Source organism: Indicator indicator, chromosome 16, assembly GCF_027791375.1.
Source record: "Indicator indicator isolate 239-I01 chromosome 16, UM_Iind_1.1, whole genome shotgun sequence".
Taxonomy (NCBI): Eukaryota; Metazoa; Chordata; class Aves; order Piciformes; family Indicatoridae; genus Indicator; species Indicator indicator.
Genome location: NC_072025.1, coordinates 3178151 through 3200050, shown reverse-complemented (window position 1 = coordinate 3200050; position 21900 = coordinate 3178151). Strand labels below are relative to the sequence as shown.

The window sequence follows — 21900 nt, the reverse complement described above, 5'->3', positions numbered from 1 at the left end:
TTTGCTTTTCAGGTCAGCTGAGGGTGGTGCAGACTTGTGTGGGGAAGGAATTGTTGGCAAGGAGTGTAAAAAGTTGTTGTGTAAAAGAAGAGAGTTGCCATAACACTGACAGGAGAAGCAGGCTGGTTTCACTGGTGTGTTTGCTCTGGGCTCTGGCTTATTCATCTCACCTCTGAGAGGCCCTTGGCCACTGCTTCAAGCAGGAGTTTGTGTTTGGAGAGCTCATACTCAAAGGAGCTGGATTTAGATATGAGGTACTAGGAAGAAGTTCTTTCCCATGAGGGTGGAGAGGTGCTGGAACAGGTTACCCAGAAAATTTGTGAAGACTTCAGACCTAGAAGTGTTCAAAGCCAGATTAGATGGGGCCTTGAATGAGCTGCTCTAGTAGGAGGTGTCCCTGCCCATGGCAGAGGGGGGTGGAACTTGGTGGTCTTTAAGGTCCCTTCCAACCCAAAGCATTCTGTGAACTTGTTGGTTGGGGTTTTCATTCCCTGTGCAGCACAGTGCTGGATGTGATTCCCTTGTTGGTTGCTCCCTGCCAAGTTCTGTGCACCTTTGGAGTTGTTTATCAGTTACCTTTGCTTTGGGAATCCTTCGTCTACAGCAGGAAGCTGTGTGTTGGTAATAAGCTTTCCCTTTCTCCCAAAACTGTGCATGGAAATGACTGCTCACAGCTGGCCTACTGGAAATGTTCCCTTTCCTCTCTCCCAAACCCCACTTTGTCACCAGAAGTTCTTGAATTCTGTGAGCTGGCATTCAGTGGGTTCTTGGCAAAATCCCAGCATGGTGGAGTTTGGAAGGCACCTCTAGGGATCATCCCATCCTGACATGTCCTGAAGAAATGGCCTCAGATTGTGCCAGAGGAGTTTTAGGTTGGACATGAGGAGCTATTTCTTCCCCAAAAGGGTTGCCAAGGCCTGGACCAGTCTGTCTAGGACAGTGGTATTGATCCTGGAAGCATTCAGAAGCTGTGGAGTTGTGGTGTTAAGGTTTTAGTGGTGACCTGGCAGGGCTTGGTTAACACTTAGAATCATAGAATTGGTAGGGTTGGAAGGGAGCTCAAGGCTCAGCCAGTTCCAACCCCCCCTGCCATGGGCAGGGACACCTCACACTACAGCAGGTTGCTCACAGCCACATCCAGCCTGGCTGCAAAAACCTCCAGGGATGAGGCTTCCACCACCACCTCCCTGGGCAACCTGTGCCAGTCTCTCACCACCCTCATGGGGAAGAATTTCTTCCTAACATCCAATCTGAATCTCCCCACTTCTAGTTTTGCTCCATTCCCCCAGTCCTATCACTCCCTGACACCCTCAGAAGTCCCTCCCCAGCTTTCTTGTAGCCCCCTTCAGATCCTGGAAGGCCACAAGAAGGTCTCCTTGGAGCCTTCTCTTCTGCAAACTGAACAGCCCCAACTCTCTCAGTCTGTCCTCATAGCAGGGCAGCTCCAGCCCTCTGCTCATCCTTGTGGCACTTTTCTGGACATGCTCCAGCAGCTCCATATCTTTCCTGTAACAGTGGCTGCAGAACTGTCCCCAGTGCTCCAGGTGGGGTCTCACCAGAGTGGAGTGGGACAATCACCTCCCTCCCCCTGCTGGCTCTGCTTCTCTTGCTGCAGGCCGCTTGAACCTGATCATCTTAAAGGTCTCTTCCAACCTAAACAATCCTGTGAGTCTCATGCAGAGACTTTACTGCTGTGGGCAGGCTTGTTTTTCTAACCTTGGGTGGTGGTGGAAAGTCCCTGGAAAGTTCCTTTCCTGCTGCTCTCCTCCTGTTCTCTGTCAGCTTATCTCGGCGTGAGTAGCACCGGGGTGAGGTCCGCAGCCCCTGCGGGTACCGTTGGGGCTCCGGCGGGCTTGCCCGCAGGGGCTGCTGAGGCTGTGGGCAGAGGTGGCTTTTGCCAGGCATTCAGCTTGCTTTGCTTTTTGGTTTTGTGTAGGGTCCTCCAGCAGCCGTCACCCCAACCAAGTGACCCCCAAGAAGAGCGGCTTGAAGAACGGGCAGATGAAGAGCAAGGACGACGAGTGCTTCGGGGACGACATCGAGGAGATCCCCGACACCGATTTTGACTTTGAAGGCAACCTGGCCCTCTTTGACAAGGCAGCTGTCTTTGAGGAGATCGAAACCTACGAGAGGAGGAGTGGCACTCGCTCCAGGGGGACACCCAACGAGAAGCCAGCTCGCTACAGGCACGATGAGAACATCCTGGAGTCGGAGCCCATCGTCTACAGGAGGATCGTCGTGCCCCAGAACGCGAACAAAGAGTTCTGCACGGGTATGCCGCTGCCTCCGCTAGCCACAGGGGTGCAGGCTCTGCTGCTTTCCTGGGGGGCATGGGGTGGATTGGTTTCTTCAAGGGGTGGCTGTCAGCTTCACGTGGTGCAAACGAGGCTCTGCCTGCAGAATTGGTTTAGTTGGCAAAGACCTCTGAGGTTATAGAGTCCGACCGTTGACCCAACACAACTGTGGCCATTAAACCATGTCCCCAGCTGCCATGGCCACACCTTTCTTGAACACCTCCAGGCACAGTGACTCCCACCACCTCCCTGGGCAGCCTGTTCCAGTGCCTGGCCACTCTTGCAGCAAAGAAATTTTTCCTCATATCTGATCTAAACCTTCCTGGCACAATCTCAGGCCATTTCCTCTCGTTCTGTCAGCTGGTAGTAGGGAGAAGAGACCAACTCCCACCTCACTCCAGCCTCCTTTCACAGAGTTGTAGAGAGCAGTGAGGTCTCTCCTCAGTCTCCTCTTCTCCAGACTACACAATCCCAGCTGCTCCTCACCAGACCTGTTCTCCAGGCCCTTCACCAGCTTTGCTGAGCTTGGATCTGGGCCTTGTAGCTCCTAACAAGCTTTATCTGCTATGTTTCTGAGATAAAAAATACTTGGCTAGGGGAACAAAGGAAGTGTTTTTGTGGTAGGGAACAAAGCTGATTGTTGGATAACAAGAATGGAAACTGAGCAGGAGCCATTTGACTCCTTGCTTTGATTTCAGGAGCATGATAAGCCTGTGGTGACTTGATTGGGCTGTTCAGCCTGGAGAAAAGAAGGTTCCAGGGAGACCTTAGAGCAGCCTTCCAGTACCAGAAGGGGCCTACAGGAGAGCTGGGGATGGACTTTTAACAAAGGCTTGTAGTAACAGGATGAAGGGCAATGGTTTTGAGTTGGAAGAGGGGAGATTGAGACTGGAGATTAGGAAGAAATTGTTTCCAGTGAGGGTGGAATAGGTTGCCCAGGGAGGCTGTGAATACCTCATCCCTGGAAGTGTTCCAGGCTAGGCTGGATGAGGCCTTGAGCAGCTGAGTCTAGGTGAGAGGCATCCATGCTTGTGGCAGGGAGGTTAGAGAAGATGATCTTGAAGGTCCCTTCCAGCCTAAGCTACTCAGATTCTGTAATCATAGAATCATTAAGGCTGGAAAAGACTTCCATGATCATCAAGTCCAACTGTGAACCCAGCACTGCCAAGTCCACCACTAAACCATGTCCCTCAGCACCACATCTCCAGGGCTTTTAAATCCCTCCAGGGCTTTTAAATCCCTCCAGTGACTCCACTACTGCCCTGGTCAGCCTGTTCCAGTCCTTATCCACTCTTTCAGGGAAGAAATTGTTCCTCACTTTCAAGCTAAACCTCCCCCAGTACAACTTGAGGCTGTTTCCTCTAATCCTATCACTTGCTACTAGGGAGAAGAGACCAACCCCCACCTCACTCCAACCACCTTTCAGGGAGCTGTAGAGAGCCAGGTGGTTTCCCTCAGCCTCCTTTTCTCCACTCCAGTTCCCTCCTGTTCCTAAACTCCTCCATCCTGCCCTCTGGAAGCTGCTGGCTGCCTGTTCGTGGAGCACTGAAGGAGCAGCCCAGTGACTTTGCTACTGCCTTGTTTTGCTCTTGGCAAAGCCTGCCCAGGGAGGCTGGTGAGAGACTCCCCTCTGTAGCTGCAGGGTCTTGGTGGCCTCATTAGCTGCTGTTGGGTGATTAGTGTCCCCTGTGGAATTGTGAAGAAAAGCTGTGGTGTCACACAAGGGGCAGGGCATTGGCTCCCAGGCGCCTGTGCTGAGCAGGGCACGTTCACAGTCCCCTGAACCATGGCAAAAGTGTCCCAAGTGCCTCTCTAGAGGTTTCTCCCACAGAGAGTGATTTCCTTTGTGTCTGCTGCTGAAGCTTGCTTCTGCTTTTGGAAACAGTTGTGACTTGCCCTCTGGTTCTGGCCTTAGATCTGGAGCTCTTTGTAGCCAGTCTGAGGGACAAAGATGTTCAGTGTGCTTGGGCTAATGATTGACTTCCCTTGGAAAATAATCCTGCTGGCTTTGGTTAGTGGCTGGAAGGAGGATGCTGAGCTGTAGCAGCTCCAAGAGCTGGAATCAAGTAAGTGCTGGTAGCCCCCAAACCCATGAGTCTGGATTTATCTATGGTAGGAATCTTTTTCTTTGTTGTTGTTGTGATTTTTCCTTGCAGGCTGTTCTCTGGACTCCTAAGAGCTGCCTGCAGCAGCACTTCCTAGTTGGAGGAGCAATCAGTACTCTTTCATCTTTCTTTACCCTAGACCCATCTCAGAGGTTAGAACAGATCTGGCTGATGCAATGATGACTCTGTCTGCTCTACCAGCACAAAGAAAGTGGTGCTGGTGGTTGGCAGTGAGCTAACACCCAGCTCCCGTGGCTGTGGGAGAGGAGGGAGCCTGTCAACCCTGCCATGCTCTTTTAGGCCACCTTCCCATGGTGCTAGGAAAGAACCAGGCTTGTGCAGTGGTTAAACCAGCAAGCTGCCTGTGCCAGTTGTGCATCTGCAGGGCTTTCAGGCTGAGTTTTTACTACTGGTGAGCAAAAATGGATTTGTGTAGGCAAGGCTTGACCAACACTTCAGTCTGCCAGGGTGCTGTCAGGTAGGTGTGCCCTAGCCATGGGGTTTAGAAGTGAGCAGGGAATGAAGATGGGGGTTTGTTCCAAACAGAAATGAAAACCTGGAACTAAAGGAACTTAGCAGGACTTGAGCTGTAGAGTCATTTAGTCAGGAAAGGATCTGTGAGGTCACCAAGGCCAACCATTAGCCCAGCACTAAACCATGTCCCTCAGCACCATATCTACATGGCTTTGAAGTCTCTCCAGGTTTGGGGACTCCACTGGTACCCTAGGCAGCCTGTTTTAGGGTGTGACAACCCTTTGGGGGGGAAAAAAAAAATCTTTCCAGATGTCTAACCTAAACCTGCCCTGGTGCAGCTTGAGGCCATTTCCTCTTGTCCTGTCACTTGTTACTAGGGAGAAGAGACCAACCCCCACCTGGCTCCAGTCTCCTCTCAGGGAGCTGTAGAGAGCAATGAGGTCTCCCTCAGCCTCCTTTTCTCCAGGCTAAACATCCCCAGTTCCCTCAGCTGCTCCTCCCCAGCCCTGTTCTCCAAGTCTTTCCCCAGCTTCCTTGCCCTTCTCTGGACACACTCCACCCCCTCAATGTCCTTCTTGGAGTGAGAGGCTCAAAACTGAACCCAGCACTCACAATGTGGCCTCACCAGTGCTGAATACAGAGGGACAATCCCTTCCCTGCTCCTGCTGGCCACACTATTGCTGATCCAGGCCAGGATGCTGGTGACCTTCTTGGCCAGCTGGGCACACCCTGGCTCACCTTCAGCTGGCTGTCAACCAGCACCCCCGTGTCCTTTTCTGCAGGGCAGCTCCCAGCCACTCTTCCCCAAGCCTGGAGCTTTCCTTGACTTGTTGTGACCCACATGCAGGACCCAGCACTTGGCCTTGTTGAACCTCATCCCACTGGCCTTGCCCCCTCAACTCAGCTTGGCCAGGTCCCTCTGCAGAGCCTTCCTACCCTCAGTCATGGCTGAACTCAGCCCAACCCCAAGGCCCCACAAGGAGTTGTTCTTCACTCTTGGGCTGGCTGCTCTCAATTTGTCTCTTTACTTACTGCTGCATGATGCTGGAAAGGGGAAATGCAACTCCCCCACCTCCCTGGGAAGGTTGATCCTTGTGTGAGCTGTCTTCTGCTTCCAGCTAGACAGTTTCCACGTGTCTGTCTCCTTCTGCTCTTACTGGCATTGCAATGATCTGTGTTTGAGCAGCTCTGTGGTTTGGATTCAGATCTTTTCAGCAGAGCCAACCTCCTGTGGGTCTGTTGGAGCTCAGAGGAACTGGCAGTAGATGGAGTGTCTCAGGTCACCAGCAGTGACTCTGCATCCTGTAATCCCAAGCATTCCAGGCTGTCCAAACAGTTCCTTTTCACTCTTCATCCCTCCTTCCCTCTTAACCTTCTTTAATCACGCTAGCACGTACCACATGCATACCATGGCTTCCAGTTCCTGATGATTAGACTGGATTAAACTCTACACTGTGGCCACCCAGTGCAGGCCCAACACCTCCACTTCTTCTTTTCCCACGTGGCACAGGGCTTGCAGATGCCTGTACCCCATTCCTGGCTTGTTGAGTCGTGGTAGATTAAGAGCACACCAAGATGAGTAAGGAGGAGGAGATGACTAAGGGGGAAGGCTGATTGCCACTAGCTCTGATGTGCTACTAAGATGTTGTCCAAAGCAGGCACTCTCCTAGCTCATGCTGTTCAGGTAGAAACTGGGGGAGTTTCCATCTTGGTGTCCCTGCTGGGACCTTTCAAACTCCAGAAATTAAAGAATGAAAGCAGGGCTGTGCCCAGACTCTCAGAATAAGTGTCCAGATTTCATAGAGTCTCTAGGGTTGGAAAAGACCTCTGAGATCATCAGGTCCAACCTTCTGCCCAACAACCTCCATGGCTGCTAGACAATTGTCCCCAGCTGCCACATCCACACATTTCTTGACTCCCCCACTTCCCTGGCAGCCTGTTCCAGTGCCTCACACATGTCTCTGTCTTCCTATCCTGTGTGATCTGCTGTAGGTGACCCTGCTCTGGCAGGGGGGTTGGACTGGATGACCTCTCAAGGTCCCTTCCAGCCCCTAACACTATGTGATTCCTCTTAACAAAACTTCAAGCTTAGCCCTTCAAGAAGCCTTTTTGTTTTCCCCTTGGGATATGGAGCTAGGGAAGGAAAATGTTGCACCTAGAAGTGAAGAGATGTAGCAGGCAGAGTGGGCTCTGACTGTAAAACTCCACTGAGCCTGTCCTGTGAGGGTGATGCCCACCCTCACAGCTTGATAGTTGGTGTGCCATGTCCTTGACTGACTTTTCTACTCGCTGTAGCTTTTAGCTCTTCAGGCTATGGCTGGCTGCCTGGCAGTGATTGTCTGTGCTGAGTGTGTGAAGTGTTTCTGGGATCTCTGAGTCGGGTGCAAATGAAGTTCACTTGATCCAACCACAGGAGAAAACAAAGCAGTCATGGGGCAAAGTCTCTTTTGTCCCTGGGATGAGGGGTTTGGGGGGTTTTGTGGTGTTTGTTTTTGGTTTGGTTGGTTTTTTGTTGGGTTTTTGTTTTTGTTTTTGTTTTTTTTTTCTCAGCTGGAGGGAATTGTGCTGGGAGAGGCTGACAGGGGAAGGTCAGCCAGAATTGGCAGAGAATTTGCCTTAATTAAAAAATAATGATGGTTAACCCTCCCCAAAATCCAGCCCTTAAGGTTGTGGAGAGAGAGGGGCGGGGGGAAAAAAAATCATTCCTGTTTGTGGGGTTTTGCTGAGTCTGCAAGCAGGTGGCTCCAGGCTTACAACCAGCAGGTAATGTCCCAGCAGCCTGCAGGGGACAAGAGAGAGAGCTGCTTCCCCTAACTGTGTCTGAGATCATCAGCTGGCTCTGGGAGCTGGAATTTCTTGCTGAAGGAAGGAGTTAATGGAGATGATGTGAGCTCCTAAACAGCTTTCAGTCTGGTTCCATCTCCTCTGCTTGCCTGTGGGTTAAATGCTCAGGGGGTTGGAGCAGCTCTGCTGTGAGGACAGGCTGAGGGAGCTGGGGGTGTTCAGCCTGGAGAAGGGAAGGCTCCAGGGAGACCTAATAACAATCTTCCAGTACCTGAAGGGGGCTGCAAGAAGGATGGAGACTGTTTGCAAAGGCCTGCAGGGACAGGACCAGGGGCAAAGGCTTCAAACTAGAGCAAAGCAGATTGAGATTGGATGTGAGGAACAAGTCCTGCACCACGAGGGTGGTGGAACACTGGAACAGGTTGTCCAGGGAGGTGGTTGAGGCTCCATCCCTGGAGATATTCAAGGTGAGGCTCAACAGGGCTGTGGAGGATTTCCCTGCTGACTGCAGAGGGGTTTGGACTGGCTGAGCTTTGGAGGTCTCTTCCAACCCAAAGCATTCTGTGGTTCTTGAGGAGAAGTGCTTGAGGGAAAGGTCTAAAAGGTTATAGAGAAGATGCTGCTGTCAGTGACACTGGTGCTGAGGGAACTGGGGTTGGAGAAGAGGAGGCTGAGGGGAGAGACCTCATTGCTGGAGAGCTGCAGGAGGAAGAGTTGAGGCTGACCCTGAGCTACTCTAGTAGCCAGCTTCACTTTCCCCTCCCCACTGCAGCTGCAAGCACAGGAGGTGTTTGGGCTTCTGACAGCAGTGTTCCTCTGGAGGAAAACTCTTCCTAACTTGTGGAGGGTTAGCTCAGCACTTCTGCTGGCAGAGGGTGTTTGAACCCTACCAGTCCATATCTGCCAGTGCATAATGAAGCTGGAGGAGTGACCTTGGTCCCAGCTGTAGTGCCCAGGACACTCTGCCTCAACCACACCAGGCTGCAGCAGTACCCCCTGCGTGTCACACAACTTTTCAAGGCTCTCTCTGCCTTTGTTGTTGTTGTTGTTCCAAGCAGCTGTAGAAGACATTTATTTAATATTAAAAGGCCTGGGCTAATTAATTTTATTGCCTTCATTACAGAACAATAAAAGCTGCAGCGTCCAACCCAAACATAATTAGGGCTGGCAGGAGCTCAGCCCTGCTGCAGCACTCTCATTGTTCCTGGGCTTTACACCTCGCCTGCTCCCTCACTTGCTGCCAGAGTTTATTTAACTCCCCCAGCCTGGTTTTGATAAGCAAGTCTGACTGGTTGGGCCTTGCGTGAGTGAGTGAGTGTGAAGAAGGGAAGCTCTCCTGGCATTTCAGCCTGCTCTGCAGAGGCAGCAATTAGGACAAAGTGTAAGCCTTGGCATGCTAAATGAAAGTTCTGCTGCCTCCCAGTAACCCCCTTTCTGTTAACCCACTGGGCACTGAACTGTGGTCTAGCTGATGGTTGCTTCTGGGTTAGCTTGCTGGGGAAGGGGCTGAGGGAAAGGTCTGAATGGTTCTGGAGAAGATGCTGGTGGCAGTTGTGCTAAATGGAGTAGATGCCTAATGCTGAGGGAACTGGAGGTGTTTAAATCTGGAGAAAAGGAGGCCACCTGGCTCTCTGCAAGTGATTGTCTCCTTGTACTCAGCACTGGTGAGGCCATGCCTCCAGTGCTGGGTTCAGCATTGGGCCCTTCACTCCAAGAAGGACACAGAGGTGCTGGAGTGGGTGCAGAGAAGGGCAGCAAAGCTGGGGAAGGGTCTGGAGAACAGGGCTGGGGAGGAGCAGCTGAGGGAACTGGGGGTGTTTAGTCTGGTGGAAAGGAGTCTGAGGGGAGACCTCATTGCTCTCTACAGCTCCCTGCAAGGAGGTGAGGGTTGGTCTCTTCTCCCAAGTAACAAGGGACAGGATGAGAGGAAATGGCCTCAAGTTGCACCAAGGGAGGTTTAGGCTGGACATTAGAAGAAACTTCTTCACTTGAAAGGGTTCTCCAGCATTGGAACAGGCTGCCCAGGGCAGGTGGCTGGATCCCCATCCCTGGAGGTGTCAAAAAGCCACAGAGATGTGGTACTGAGGGCCATGGGTTAGCAGCAGCCTTGGTGGAGTTAGAAAATGGTTGGACAATGATCTTGGAAGTCTTCTCCAACTGAAATAATTCTGTGATCCACCTTGGGCTTCTTTCCCATGCCCCAGGACCAGGGTGGGATGCTGCAAGCCAGCAAGTTGTGGCTGCTCTGAGCTGCCAGTTTTGCTCTTTGCTGTTGTTCCACCAGGCACAGAGAGCCATGGTGGTGCAGCTCTGGTGGTTCACATCTGCTGTGGGCACGGTGCCCTGCTCTGCTCCTTGCCAAGAAGAACCTCAAGGACTCCTGGGCACCTCCCCAGCCCTCCCTGGAGCAGAGCTAAAGATGCTCCTCACCATTTTGAATTCATTGGTGGCCCACTGGGGGTGTTCAGCCTGGAGAAAAGGAGGCTGAGGAGAGACCTCATTGCTCTCTACAACTCCCTGAAAGGAGGCTGGAGTGAGGTAGGGGTTGGCCTCTTCTCTCTGGTAAGAAGTGGCAGGTTGAGAGGAAACAGCTTCAGTTTGCACCTGGGCAGGTTGAAGTTGGACATTAGGAAAAATTTCTTCCCTGAAAGAGTGGTTAAGACGTGGAACAAGCTGCCCAGGGAGGTGGCTGCATCCCCATGCCTGGAGCTGTTTCAAAGCTGCAGAGGTGTGGTGCTGAGAGGTCAGCCTTGGTAGAGTTAGAGAATGCTTGGACTTGATGATCTTGAAGGTCTTTTCCAGCTGAAACAATTCTGTGCTTCTAGTTTTGGGGGTTGAGAGGGGGAGGTTTATACAAAATTTAAGCAGGGAATTTGTGATCAGAAGGACCCAAAGTACAGCTCAGGAGCCCCATCAGCAGAGGATGAATCCCAAGCAACTGTTTGGGAGAGATCCTGACCTCGGGTCACTGGTTCCAAGTCCTCCCTCAAGCTTGCAAAACAAGAGCATGAATGGGAGAGAGCCCAGGCTTGCGTGACCGGGGAGGCTGAGGGGGTGTGAGCATGGGGCAGGGGCGTGACTGCTGCCACAGGCTCAGGGTTATTAGTGCCTTGTGACTCCCAGCCTTCAGCACCTGCTCTCAGGGCTCTGAGGTGACTCTGATAAGCTGCCTGCCTGCATCTGGGCTGCCTGCAGTGAGGCACTGTTGGCTGAGGGAGCTTAGCAGGCGAGGCCAAGTGTTTTGGATGTGCTTGGGCCCTCTGGAGCTGCATCACCAGCTGCTGAGGTCAGAAAGGAAGGCCAGAAGGATTCAGCAGGTTCTCTTCCCACGGTGTTTTCTCCCCTTCTGCCTTGGAAAAAACCTCAAGGTGAAGAGGTGGTGATGGCTCCATCCCTGGAGACGTTCAAGGTCAAACTCGACAGGGCCCTGAGCAACCTGATCTATCACAGGATGTGAGGGGTTAGAAGGGACCTCTGGAGATTGAGTCCAACCCCAAAGAGGTTCAAGATGCCCCCTGCTGGCTGCCAGGGCTTTGGGTGGACAAAATGACCCTTGTGGGTCCCTTCCAACCCAATGCATTCTGTGATTCTGTGACAAAACTTGTTTGCCTCACTGCTTTGGGACCGGGCCACCCCGGGGAGGGGTGGCAGCGTGACTAACTCCTCACCACTGCAGGAGGTGCTGCTGGTCTGCTTTGAATGTGGCCCCTGCTTGCCACAGCTGCTCCTTGATGTGTGTTTCTGGTCTGCAGAAGGGCCCAAGCCCATGAGGAGCTGCTGAGTTTCCTCTCACAGAGGATGTGCAGGCTGTGACAGTTCCCCTCTGAGCTCCTGTTGCTGCAGAGCATTTCCACTGAGCTGTGTCAGCTTCCCACTGCTCTTTCCAGTTAGCACAGGCAGTCTGAGCACCCAGCTGGCTGCTGTTGTGCCCCAGTTCAGAGGCAGAGCAGCTGATGGGAGTCCTGCACCTTTTAGAGCTGTGGGAACAGACTCCTCTGCACCTCCTCTGCCTGGGGGAGTAAATTCAGAGGCCTTGCTCAACCTAGCTGTGCTGGGATTGCTTGTTCAGCTCAGGGCAGGGCTTGGGAATGCTGGGGACAGAAGCTGCTGGGAGCTTCCCTTGCTGGCAGCTGTGCTCCAGCTCTGTGGCCATCCCATGCTGGGCTGCTCCATATCTGCAAGGCAGTTAAGGACATCCAGGCCTCACAGGAGGATGTTCTGGGGGAAGAAAAGCTCTCCTAGGTGCAAATCCTCAAACATGGAGCAAAGGGGCTTGGGGATCAGAGTTGTTTGGGGGAATGGTAGAGCTGTTTAGGCTGGGAAAGACCTTTAAGGGCACTGAGTCCAACTGTTAACCCAACACTGCCAAGTCCATTGCTAAACCACATCCCTCAGCACCACCATCCATCTACACTGCTTTTAAAACCCTTCAGGGGGTGGTGACTCCACTGCCTGCTTGGCCAGCCTCTTCCAGGGCTTGACCACTCTTCTGGTGAAGACATTTTTCCCAACACCAACCTAAACCTCCCCTGGTGCAACTGGAGGCCATTTCCTCTTGTCCTGCTGCTTGTCACCAGGGAGAAGAGACCGACCCCCACTTGGCTCCAGCCTCCTTTCAGGGAGTTGTAGAGAGCAGCTCCAACTGCCTTGCTCTGTTTGTAGAGAGCAGTTGGAATGAAGAGGCTGATCTAGGTGGCTGAAGGTGTTCAGTGTTCTCCCCTCACTGACACTTGGCACTTCTCTCCCCACAAATGTTTTTCCTTCCCTTGTCCTTTCTCCACACAGCACCAAAACATTGCTGTGGCTCCCTCAGAGGAGGGCATGGAATCCTCTGTGTTTATTGCCAGCAGAGCTTACAGCTGTTACTGCAAGGTTTATTTCTGTCAGGACAGTGCCAGCTCAGCCTGCTTGGAGGAGGAACAAGCTAAAGAATCATCCAGGGCAGTGTTTCTCTTACCTGCTGGTGGCAGGCAAGGCTGCTGCTGAAGCCAGGGGGAAGGATGGTGTTGCTGACAGCTGCAGGCACTGTTCTCACCACTTCACAAAGCCTCTCTTTGTTTGTTTTCCCTCCATCCTCCTGCTGGAGTGTTTCCTGGCTGGCAGACCAGGCTGGCAGAAATGTCTGACAGGGATTTTTTTTTTTTTTTTTAGTTTTGTTCTTTCTTTTCTTTCCTACAGCCTTTTTATTCTTTCAGCCACATCATTCCCCTGCTGCTTCAGAGTATCATGGCTCAGCTTCTGTGCCAGGGGCCAGCTCTTCTGGCAGGCCACAGCTCAGCCTGGGGGACAGCTTGCTTGGTTGGGAGAAGTGGGGTGGGGGCTGCAGGTTTGGGACTGGTCAGTGTGTCCCAGCTCCCTTCTGCCTTTCACAGTGATTAGGAACAGTTCAGTGTCTTTGGGAAGGGGTGGGAGTTAAAGCACTGGTGGTGGTTAAAGCCTGGAGGTGGTTGAGAGGTTGTTTGGTCATAGAATTGCTTCAGTTGGAAAAGAGCTTTAAGATCAAGTCCAACCATTCTCTAACTCTACCAAGGCTGGTGCTGAACCATGTCCTTCAGCACCACAGCTCTGCCTCTCTGAAACACCTCCAGGGATGGGGATTCAATCACCTCCCTGGGCAGCCTGTGCCAGGGTTTCAGAACCCCTTCAGTGGAGAACTTTCTTCTAATGTCCAACCTAAGCCTCCTCTGGTGCTACCTGAGGCCATTTCCTCTCATCCCATCACTTGTTCTTAGGGAGAAGAGAGCTGAACACCCCCAGTTCCCTCAGCTGCTCCTCCCCAGCCCTGTTCTCCAGACCTTTCCCCAGCTTGGTTGCCCTTCTCTGGACCTGCTCCAGGCCCTCAATATCCTTCTTGAAGCGAGAGGCCCAAAACTGACCCCAGGACTCAAGGTGTGGCCCCAGCAGTGCTGAGCACAGTCAGAAAGGCCTTCTCAGTGCCTGGTGTTCCTGGCTTTTGGTGGCCATCTGTTCTTTCAAGGCCAGCAGCTGCCTTTAGCTGCCTCTGCCTCACTCAGAGGAAGGTGCCTGTGGTGCAGGAGTTTGGATTCGTTTGATGTTCTCAGAAGGCAGCTGGGTTACTGTGTTAAGCAAAGCCTTGGTGACAGCTGCTAAACCTTCTCCCTCTCATTATGTCCAAGTGCTGTCATCTAACCCCAGGCCAGTCTGCAGCCTTCTGGAGAAGTCTTCTGCTCACTGCTGGTTTTCTCTCCTTCTCTCTGCACCCCAGACTCCGGGCTGGTTGTGCCAAGCGTGTCCTACGAGCTCCACAAGAAGCTGCTGTCAGTGGCAGAGAAGCATGGGCTGACTCTGGAGAGGAGGCTGGAGATGACAGGAGTGTGTGCCAGCCAGATGGCCCTCAGCCTCCTTGGGGGACCCAACAGGTAAAGCTCTGCCCCAGCTCATCTGTCAGCCAGGTTCAGCACAAGCAGGAGGACTTGGCAGCAGGTCTCCAGGGCCAGGCTGCTTTGTTCCCCTCTCTAGGAAAGGGCTGGCTGCAGGTCCTGTCTTGGATCAGTGACTCACTGAGGGCTGTTCTTTGGCTCCTGTGTCCCAGATTTTTCTCATCACTGCTGTGGCTTCCTTTGGTCCTGCTCCAACAGGTCCCTGTCTGCTGTGCTGAGGGCTCCAGAGCTGGCCCAGCACTGCAGGGAGGTCTCAGCAGAGGGGCAGAATCCCCTCCCTGCCCCTGCTGCCCACACTGCTGGGGATCAGCCCAGGACAGGGCCAGCTCATGTCCAGTTTTTCACCCCCAAGTCCTCCTCAGGGCTGCTCTCCAGCCTGTGCTGAGGCCAGGGGTTGCCCTGCCCCATGTGCAGGACCTTGCAGTTGGCCTTGCTGAACCTCCTGAGGTTCACACAGACCCAATTCTTAGGCTTGTCCAGGTCCCTCTGGATGGGTCCTGTCCCTCAACTACACCACAGAGCTTGGTGCCATCTGCAGATGTGCTGACTGAGGGTGCACTTGACCCCACTGTCTGTCCCTGATAGTTATTTTGCAGCTGATGAGGCTTAGGGAGTAGGAATGATTTTTTTTTTTTTCTCCTTCCTTTTTGAGCTGCAGCTGTGCTGACAGGGGTCACTCACCCCATGTTTTCAGTTGGTGTAGTTAGCTTTCTGCTCAAGTCAGAGGGACAGAGAGGAGAAAGCCTCCGGACACTGATGCTGCAGCAGAGCTGGGCTTACTGTGTGGTGAACCAAGACAGACTGGGACCCTGTAGAATTGTTTTGGTTGGAAAACACCACCAAGATGGGGTCCAACCATTGACCCAACCCCACCATGGCCACCAAACCATGTCCCCACATGCCATGGCCACAAGTTTCTTGAGCACCTCCAGGGATGGTGACTCCACCACCACCCTGGGCAGCCTGCGCCAATCCCTGACCACTCTTGCAGCAAAGAAATTTTTCCTAAACTCCAACCTAAACCTCCCCTTGCCAAATTTCAGGCCATTTCCTCTTGTTCTATCACCTGAGGAGGGACCAACCTGGTTCCAGCCTCCTTCCATGGAGCTGTAGAGAGCAATGAGGTCTCCCCTCAGCCTCCTTCTCTCCATGCTGAGCAGCCCCCAGTTCCCTCAGCTGCTCCTCCCCAGCCCTGTTCTCCAGACCCTTCCCCAGCTTGCTTGCCCTTCTCTGGGCCCACTCCAGCCCCTCAGTGTCAGTGAGTGAGAGGCCAAAGCCTCATGCTCTCTGCTGTGGGCAGGAGGAGGGCTTGCAGGGAAGCTGCAAGCAGAGCAGCTCAGGAGAGGCAGCACTGCAGAGGATGTGGCTTCCTCCGTCAGAGGCAGCGGAAGGGTTGCAGAACACCTGGCAGCTTGCATCCTGCTGCCTCTGTTTCTCTGGCAGGAAGAAGGGGAGAGGTTCTGGGGCCTGGTCAGCAGTGCCCTGCTGCTCTGTTTTGCAGGCTGAACCCCAAGAACGTGCACCAGCGGCCCACGGTCGCCCTGCTGTGCGGCCCCCACGTGAAGGGGGCCCAGGGCATCAGCTGCGGGCGGCACCTCTCCAACCACGACGTCCAGGTCATCCTTTTCCTCCCCAACTTTGTCAAGATGCTGGAGTCCATCACCAACGAGCTGAACCTCTTCAGCAAGACACAAGGCCAGCAGGTGTCCAGCGTCAAAGGTGAGGCACGGAGGAGCAGAGCTGCTCCGCAGGGGAGTCCTGTGCCCAGCTGCTCTCCCTGCTGCCTGCCCGGTCTGCTGGCACCATCTAGTGGCACCTGCAGGGCTGGTGGGACAGCAGAGGCTGGAGGAGGCTCAACAGTGCAGCAGTTGTGCTGGTGCAGATGTTTCCTGGATGAAGTGCTGCGGGAGAGCTGCCGTCTGGCTGTGAGTCAGGGCAGCCCTTCTCTGGGGACAAGGCCCTGCCTTGTCCTGCACATCAGACGGGCAGCCAACTGCTGCTTCCACCCAAGCAGACAGCTTTGCTGGACCAGTCCCAGAAGCTGTCACCATTCACATCTCCTGGTGTGCCCCAGCACAGGCTGGGGCTCTGTCTTCTCTGAGAGCTGGCTGCTCTTTGGTGGCTCCCCAGCAGTATTTCCCACCCTGGCTCGTTTCAGCTTCCTGGGAGAAACAAGGCTGGGAATTAGAATAGAATAGAATAGAATCAAGAAGGCTGGAAGAGACCTCAAAGATCGAGTCCAACCTGTCACCCTACACCTCATGACTATCTAAACCATGGCACCAAGTGCCACATCCAATCCCCTCTTGAACACCTCCAGGGATGGTGACTCCACCACCTCCCTGGGCAGCCCATTCCAATGGCCAACCACTCTCTCTGTGAAGAACTTTCTCCTCACCTCCAGCCTAAACCTCCCCTGGCACAGCTTGAGACTGTGTCCTCTTGTTCTGGTGCTGGTTGCCTGGGAGAAGAGACCAACCCCCTCCTGGCTACAACCTCCCTTCAGGTAGTTGTAGACAGCAATGAGGTCAACCCTGAGCTTCCTCTTCTCCAGAGGAGGTTGGTTTGTGGGGTGGTGAAGGGATGCCCTGTGCTGGCTGAGCTGCTCCTCTGTTCTGAAAGATGATAAAAGGTTTTGTATCAAGGACATCCTGGTCCATTGGGTAAGGGGAAGGCAGCAGATGTGGTAAAGAGCAGTGAGAGCAACAGAGCTCAGCGGGGCAGCACACAAGCTGCCATTCCATAGCAGAGGTGCTTGGTGTGCTGCAAGAAATCAGCCTTTTTTGCAGCTTGTGGGATGTAAAATGGTCCTTTTGGTAGTGGAGAGGAGCCCCACTGGGCTGCCTGGCCTGGTGAGGTAGCACAGGGGTAGCATCTGGGGTGCTGAAATGCTGCCTGCCTGATGGACCTTAAAGATCATTCAGTTGCCATGGGCAGGGACACCTCCCACCAGCCCAGGTTGCTCAAGGCTTCATCCAACCTGGCCTTGAACACCTCCAGGGAGGGGACATCCACAGCCTCCCTGGGCAACCTGTTCCAGTGTCTCCTCACCCTCACTGGAAAGAATTTCTTCCTAATTTCCAGTCTCAGTCTCTCCTCTTCAAGCTTCAATCCATGGATCCTCATCCTGTTACAAGCCCTTGTCAAAAGTCCCTCCCCAGCTCTCCTCTTGCCCCCTTCTGGTACTGGAAGGCTGCTCTAAGGTCTCCCTGGAGCCTTTTCTCCAGGCTCAACAGCCCCAACTCTTTGAGCCTGTCCCCGTAGGGGAGGTTCTGCAGCCCTTTGATCACCTTCATGGCCCAACTCCAATAGTTCCATGTCCTTGTGTTGGGGACACCAGAACTGGAGGCATCGCTGCAGGTGGGGGTCTCAGCAGAGCAGAGGGGGGAGAATCACCTCCCTCTGTGACCTTGCTGGTCACAGGTTTGTCCTGGAGAGTCTGTGAGCACTCCCCAGAGTTCTAAAAAGCTTTTAGAAGTTGATGTGACTGTCTTTGGCAACAGGACAGAGGTGAGGGCGGGCTGGATGGTGCTGAGGGCAGGCTGGATGGTGCTGAGGGCGGGCTGGATGTGCTGAGGGCGGGGCTGGATGGGCTGAGGGCAGGCTGGATGGTGCTGAGGGCGGGCTGGATGGTGCTGAGGGCAGGCTGGATGGTGCTGAGGGCAGGCTGGATGCGCTGAGGGCGGGGCTGGATGCGCTGAGGGCAGGCTGGATGTGCTGAGGGCGGGGCTGGATGTGCTGAGGGCGGGGCTGGATGTGCTGAGGGCGGGGCTGGATGGTGCTGAGGGCGGGCTGGATGGTGCTGAGGGCGGGCTGGATGGTGCTGAGGGCGGGCTGGATGGTGCTGAGGGCGGGCTGGATGGTGCTGAGGGCAGGCTGGATGCGCTGAGGGCAGGCTGGATGGTGCTGAGGGCAGGCTGGATGCGCTGAGGGCAGCTGGATGCGCTGAGGGCAGGCTGGATGGTGCTGAGGGGCGGGCTGGATGGTGCTGAGGGCAGGCTGGATGCGCTGAGGGCAGGCTGGATGCGCTGAGGCAGGCTGGATGGTGCTGAGGGCAGGCTGGATGGTGCTGAGGGCAGGCTGGATGCGCTGAGGGCAGCTGGATGCGCTGAGGCCGGGGCTGGATGCGCTGAGGGCAGGCTGGATGGTGCTGAGGGGCGGGCTGGATGGTGCTGAGGGCAGGCTGGATGGTGCTGAGGGCAGGCTGGATGGTGCTGAGGGCGGGGCTGGATGGTGCTGAGGGCAGGCTGGATGCGCTGAGGGTGGGGCTGGAGGCGCTGAGGGCAGGGCTGGATGGTGCTGAGGGGGGGGCTGGATGGTGCTGAGGGGCGGGCTGGATGCGCTGAGGGGCAGGCTGGATGCACTGAGGGCCGGGCTGGATGCGCTGAGGGCAGGGCTGGATGGTGCTGAGGGCAGGCTGGATGCGCTGAGGGCCGGGCTGGATGCGCTGAGGGGAGGGCTGGATGGTGCTGAGGGCAGGCTGGATGCGCTGAGGGCGGGGCTGGATGGTGCTGAGGGGGGGCTGGATGGCGCTGAGGGGCGGGCTGGATGCGCTGAGGGCGGGCTGGATGGTGCTGAGGGCGGGCTGGATGGTGCTGAGGGCGGGGCTGGATGCGCTGAGGGCGGGGCTGGATGGTGCTGAGGGCAGGCTGGATGCGCTGAGGGCGGGGCTGGATGCGCTGAGGGCGGGGCTGGATGCGCTGAGGGTGGGGCTGGATGGTGCTGAGGGCAGCTGGATGGTGCTGAGGGCAGCTGGATGGTGCTGAGGGCAGCTGGATGCGCTGAGGCTGGGCTGGGTGCGCTGAGGCCATGCAGGGAGGGGAAAGGCACCGTGTGTGGTTTCAGGTTGCTCCTCAGCACTCAGTGGCTCCCTGTCTTTCAGATCTCCCTGACACCCCTGTTGACCTGGTGATCAACTGCCTGGATTGTCACGAAAATGCCTTCCTGAGAGATCAGCCTTGGTACAAAGCAGTTGTGGACTGGGCCAACCAGAACAGGGCTCCTGTCCTCAGCATAGACCCTCCCATCAACGAGCTGGAGCAGGGCATCGATGCCAAGTGGTCACTGGCCTTGGGCCTGCCCCTGCCCCTGGGCGAGAGGGCAGGGCGCCTGTACCTCTGTGACATTGGCATCCCCCAGAAGGTCTTTCAAGAAGTGGGCATCAACTACCACTCCCCCTTTGGCTGCAAATTTGTCATCCCCCTGCACTCCACTTAGAGCCCAGCCTGCCACAAGGCTCTGGAGAGAAGAGAGAGGCAGGAGGAAGAGGAAGAAGAAGAGGAGGAGGAGGAGGAGGAGGTGTGTCAAATAAGCTGTCCAAGTGTGGATCCTGACCTAGTAAACTCGTGACACCTTAAGGATGTGAAGTTCTGGAGAGTGTTTTTGTCCTTCCAGAAGAAAGAAAAGTTGTGTGTTTAAAGAAACAAAACCCCAGGATCATCATAAAATGAAACAAAGCAAAAGAAGGAAAAACAAACAAAAAAGCCCCAACAAAAGAGAAAACCCAAGAAGGCAGCAAAAGTTCCTGCAAAGCCCTTTTCCCTTCTCTTGTGCCATGATGGGAAGGGGGCACGAAGGGAGATGCTGCCTTGGCCTGGGCACAACCAGGAGGCTGTGGAGTACACCTGGAGGTGGTGCAAGCAAGGGGTGGGTTGGAGATTTGAGACTTGGGTTTTGTCCTGCTGGGGCAGAGAGATCCCAGCCAGGGTGTCCTGCTGGGAGCAGCACCCCTTGGGGTGTGCTAGGAATCCTTTCTGTTGCAGTTGTTGTGGGAGGGAGGACTTGGTTTGGTTCTCTTGTTCTGTTACTCTTTTTTTCTTTTGTTTTTTTTTAACTCTCCCCTCTCCTGTTTTATGTTCCTGAGGGCAGCTGTAGCTTGCTCTCCTTTCCAGACCCTGGAGGAGAGCTTTCCCTCTTGGAATGTGTCATGAGCCAGCAGCTCTCAGGCTACAGGTGCTCTGGGAGCAGTGATGTCCTCAGCTGGGCCTTACTTGCTTGTACCCCTTGTTGGTTGGCTTGGTGGGTGAAGCAGGGTCTGTGGGTGCCAGGTGTCTTGCCAGAGGAGTCTTGGTTTAGGTTTGGGTTTGGTTGGGTGGTTTCTTCTTCCTGGCACAGTGAGTGGCTGAATCAGGAAAGCAGTGGTGAAGCAGGGCAGCATCACTCTGACTTTGGTGTGTGGTGTGCAGGGGGCAGGTGGTGTTTGGGTGAGGTTTTCCCCAGTGCTTCCACTATACCTCCTCTACTCAGTGCAGGTTGGGAAGCACCTTCTGGATCTGCTCCTTCCCTTTGGGCTGGAAGCCTGCCTGGAGGGAGGGCTTGTGTGTGTGCAGCCCTGTGCTGGGACCCAGTCTGGGGAAGGCCTGGAGCCCTCAGCCCACACAGTGTCGTTTATGTGCAGGAGAGGGCAGGGTGAGGGCTGCTGCCCTCCTGGAGGGGTGCAGCAGGAGGTTCTCAGCTGAGTTACCGCAGGGGGGATCGAGCCCAGGTTGCTCTGCCAGCTGCTGTTGGGCTGTGCTCACCTCCCCTGTGCTGCCAGCAAGTGCTGGGTTGGGTGACCTCCTGCCCTCTGGAGCCTTGGTGTCCTGCCTGGAGCAGGGACAGGCCCAGAAGCCATCAGCTGGCCAGCTTCAGGAGGCCGTGGTGCTGGCCCTGAGCTCCCTGGAGGTTCTGTGCCTGGCAGCAGCCCTGGGGGAGTGCTGAGTGATGCAGGAGGTGCAGCAAGGCCAAGCTGTTCCCTCAGGGATGCAGAGTTCCAAGCAGGGGCCCTGGTCTCACCAAGCAGCTCCTGATGCTGCTGTGAGTGTGGGCAGTGTTTGAAGCTCTGCTCTTCTTCTGGTACCTTACCTGTCCCCAGAGCTCTGAAAGCTCACGGAGACCCTGTTCTGGCAGCTGGGAGAGCTTCAGAGGGGGCCTTGTCTCCAGGGCAGCTGGATCCCCTGGGAGGCTGAAGGGCAGGGATGTGTGGTAATGGTCACCTACTGCTGTATCTGCTCTGCTAAGCAGGTAGAGCTCCCCCCTGGCCAAGCTGGGGCCCAGTGGTGCTCCTAGGAGTGAGGAGGTAGGGATCAGGTGCTTGGCTTTCACTGCTTCTGCTTAGGCAAGGGCCAAAGCATGTCCAAGGAGGAGGGCAGAGACTTCCCCTGCTTGGAAAGCAGCAATGGAGAGGTTCCTCCTGCCTGCTAGTGTGAAGGGATGGGGAAGGCCCACAGCTCCCCTAGGCCTCTTCCTGGACCAAACCTCCTGCACCTTGGCCTATCTACCTCAGCAGGATGGAGGGGTCTGGACCCCTGGCTCCCACCCTGAGCTTCTCTCCCCACTGAGGGACCTGCATCTGCTGGCTTAGGCTGAGTGGTTTTAGAGTGGCCAGTGGCTGGGCAGTGCTGTGCCAGGGACCCTCCACCCTTCTTCCTCCCCTTGAAGGGGCACAGCCATGGCAGCTACTCCTCAGGGAAGCCAGGGCTCAGGTGGAGCTGTGGTGGCTCTGTTTGGTCTGGTTCCAACTCAGCCACGCTGGGGTTGGTTAAACCACAAACAGGAGGCTTCCCTCTGCCCTCTTTTTGTTGTATTTTTTTCAGCCTCCTCCTGTCTTGAGCCAGGCAGAGGAATTGAAAAGGTGGACAACCATGGCCTGGTGGCTGCTGCAGCACAGCTCTGGCTTTAGCCTCCTCTTCTTTGCACTCCCCTTGCTCACCACATGCAATAAGAGACCTCAGCTGTCTCCAAGCTGCTTTCCTTGAGCCATGCTGCAGCTTTGCCTCCAGCCTTTGGCTGCTGGCCTGTAGATTGTACACAGGGAGCAGCAGCAGGGTAGAAATAATCAAGGCTTCATCACAGGCTCCTTCT

General features: G+C 54.9%; 1 protein-coding gene across 1 annotated transcript in view; it reads left to right on the top strand.

Moving 5' to 3' along the window:
• Positions 1 to 19344, top strand: part of EDC3 (enhancer of mRNA decapping 3) — a 37294-nt gene extending 17950 nt beyond the window's left edge. Inside the window, exons 4-7 of the mRNA XM_054387775.1 lie at positions 1937 to 2272; positions 13884 to 14037; positions 15560 to 15777; positions 18941 to 19344. Coding sequence (XP_054243750.1) covers positions 1937 to 2272; positions 13884 to 14037; positions 15560 to 15777; positions 18941 to 19275 — 1043 coding nt within the window. The 3' untranslated portion in view covers positions 19276 to 19344. The remainder of the gene's footprint in view (positions 1 to 1936; positions 2273 to 13883; positions 14038 to 15559; positions 15778 to 18940) is intronic.
• The last annotated feature ends 2556 nt before the right edge of the window (positions 19345 to 21900 follow it).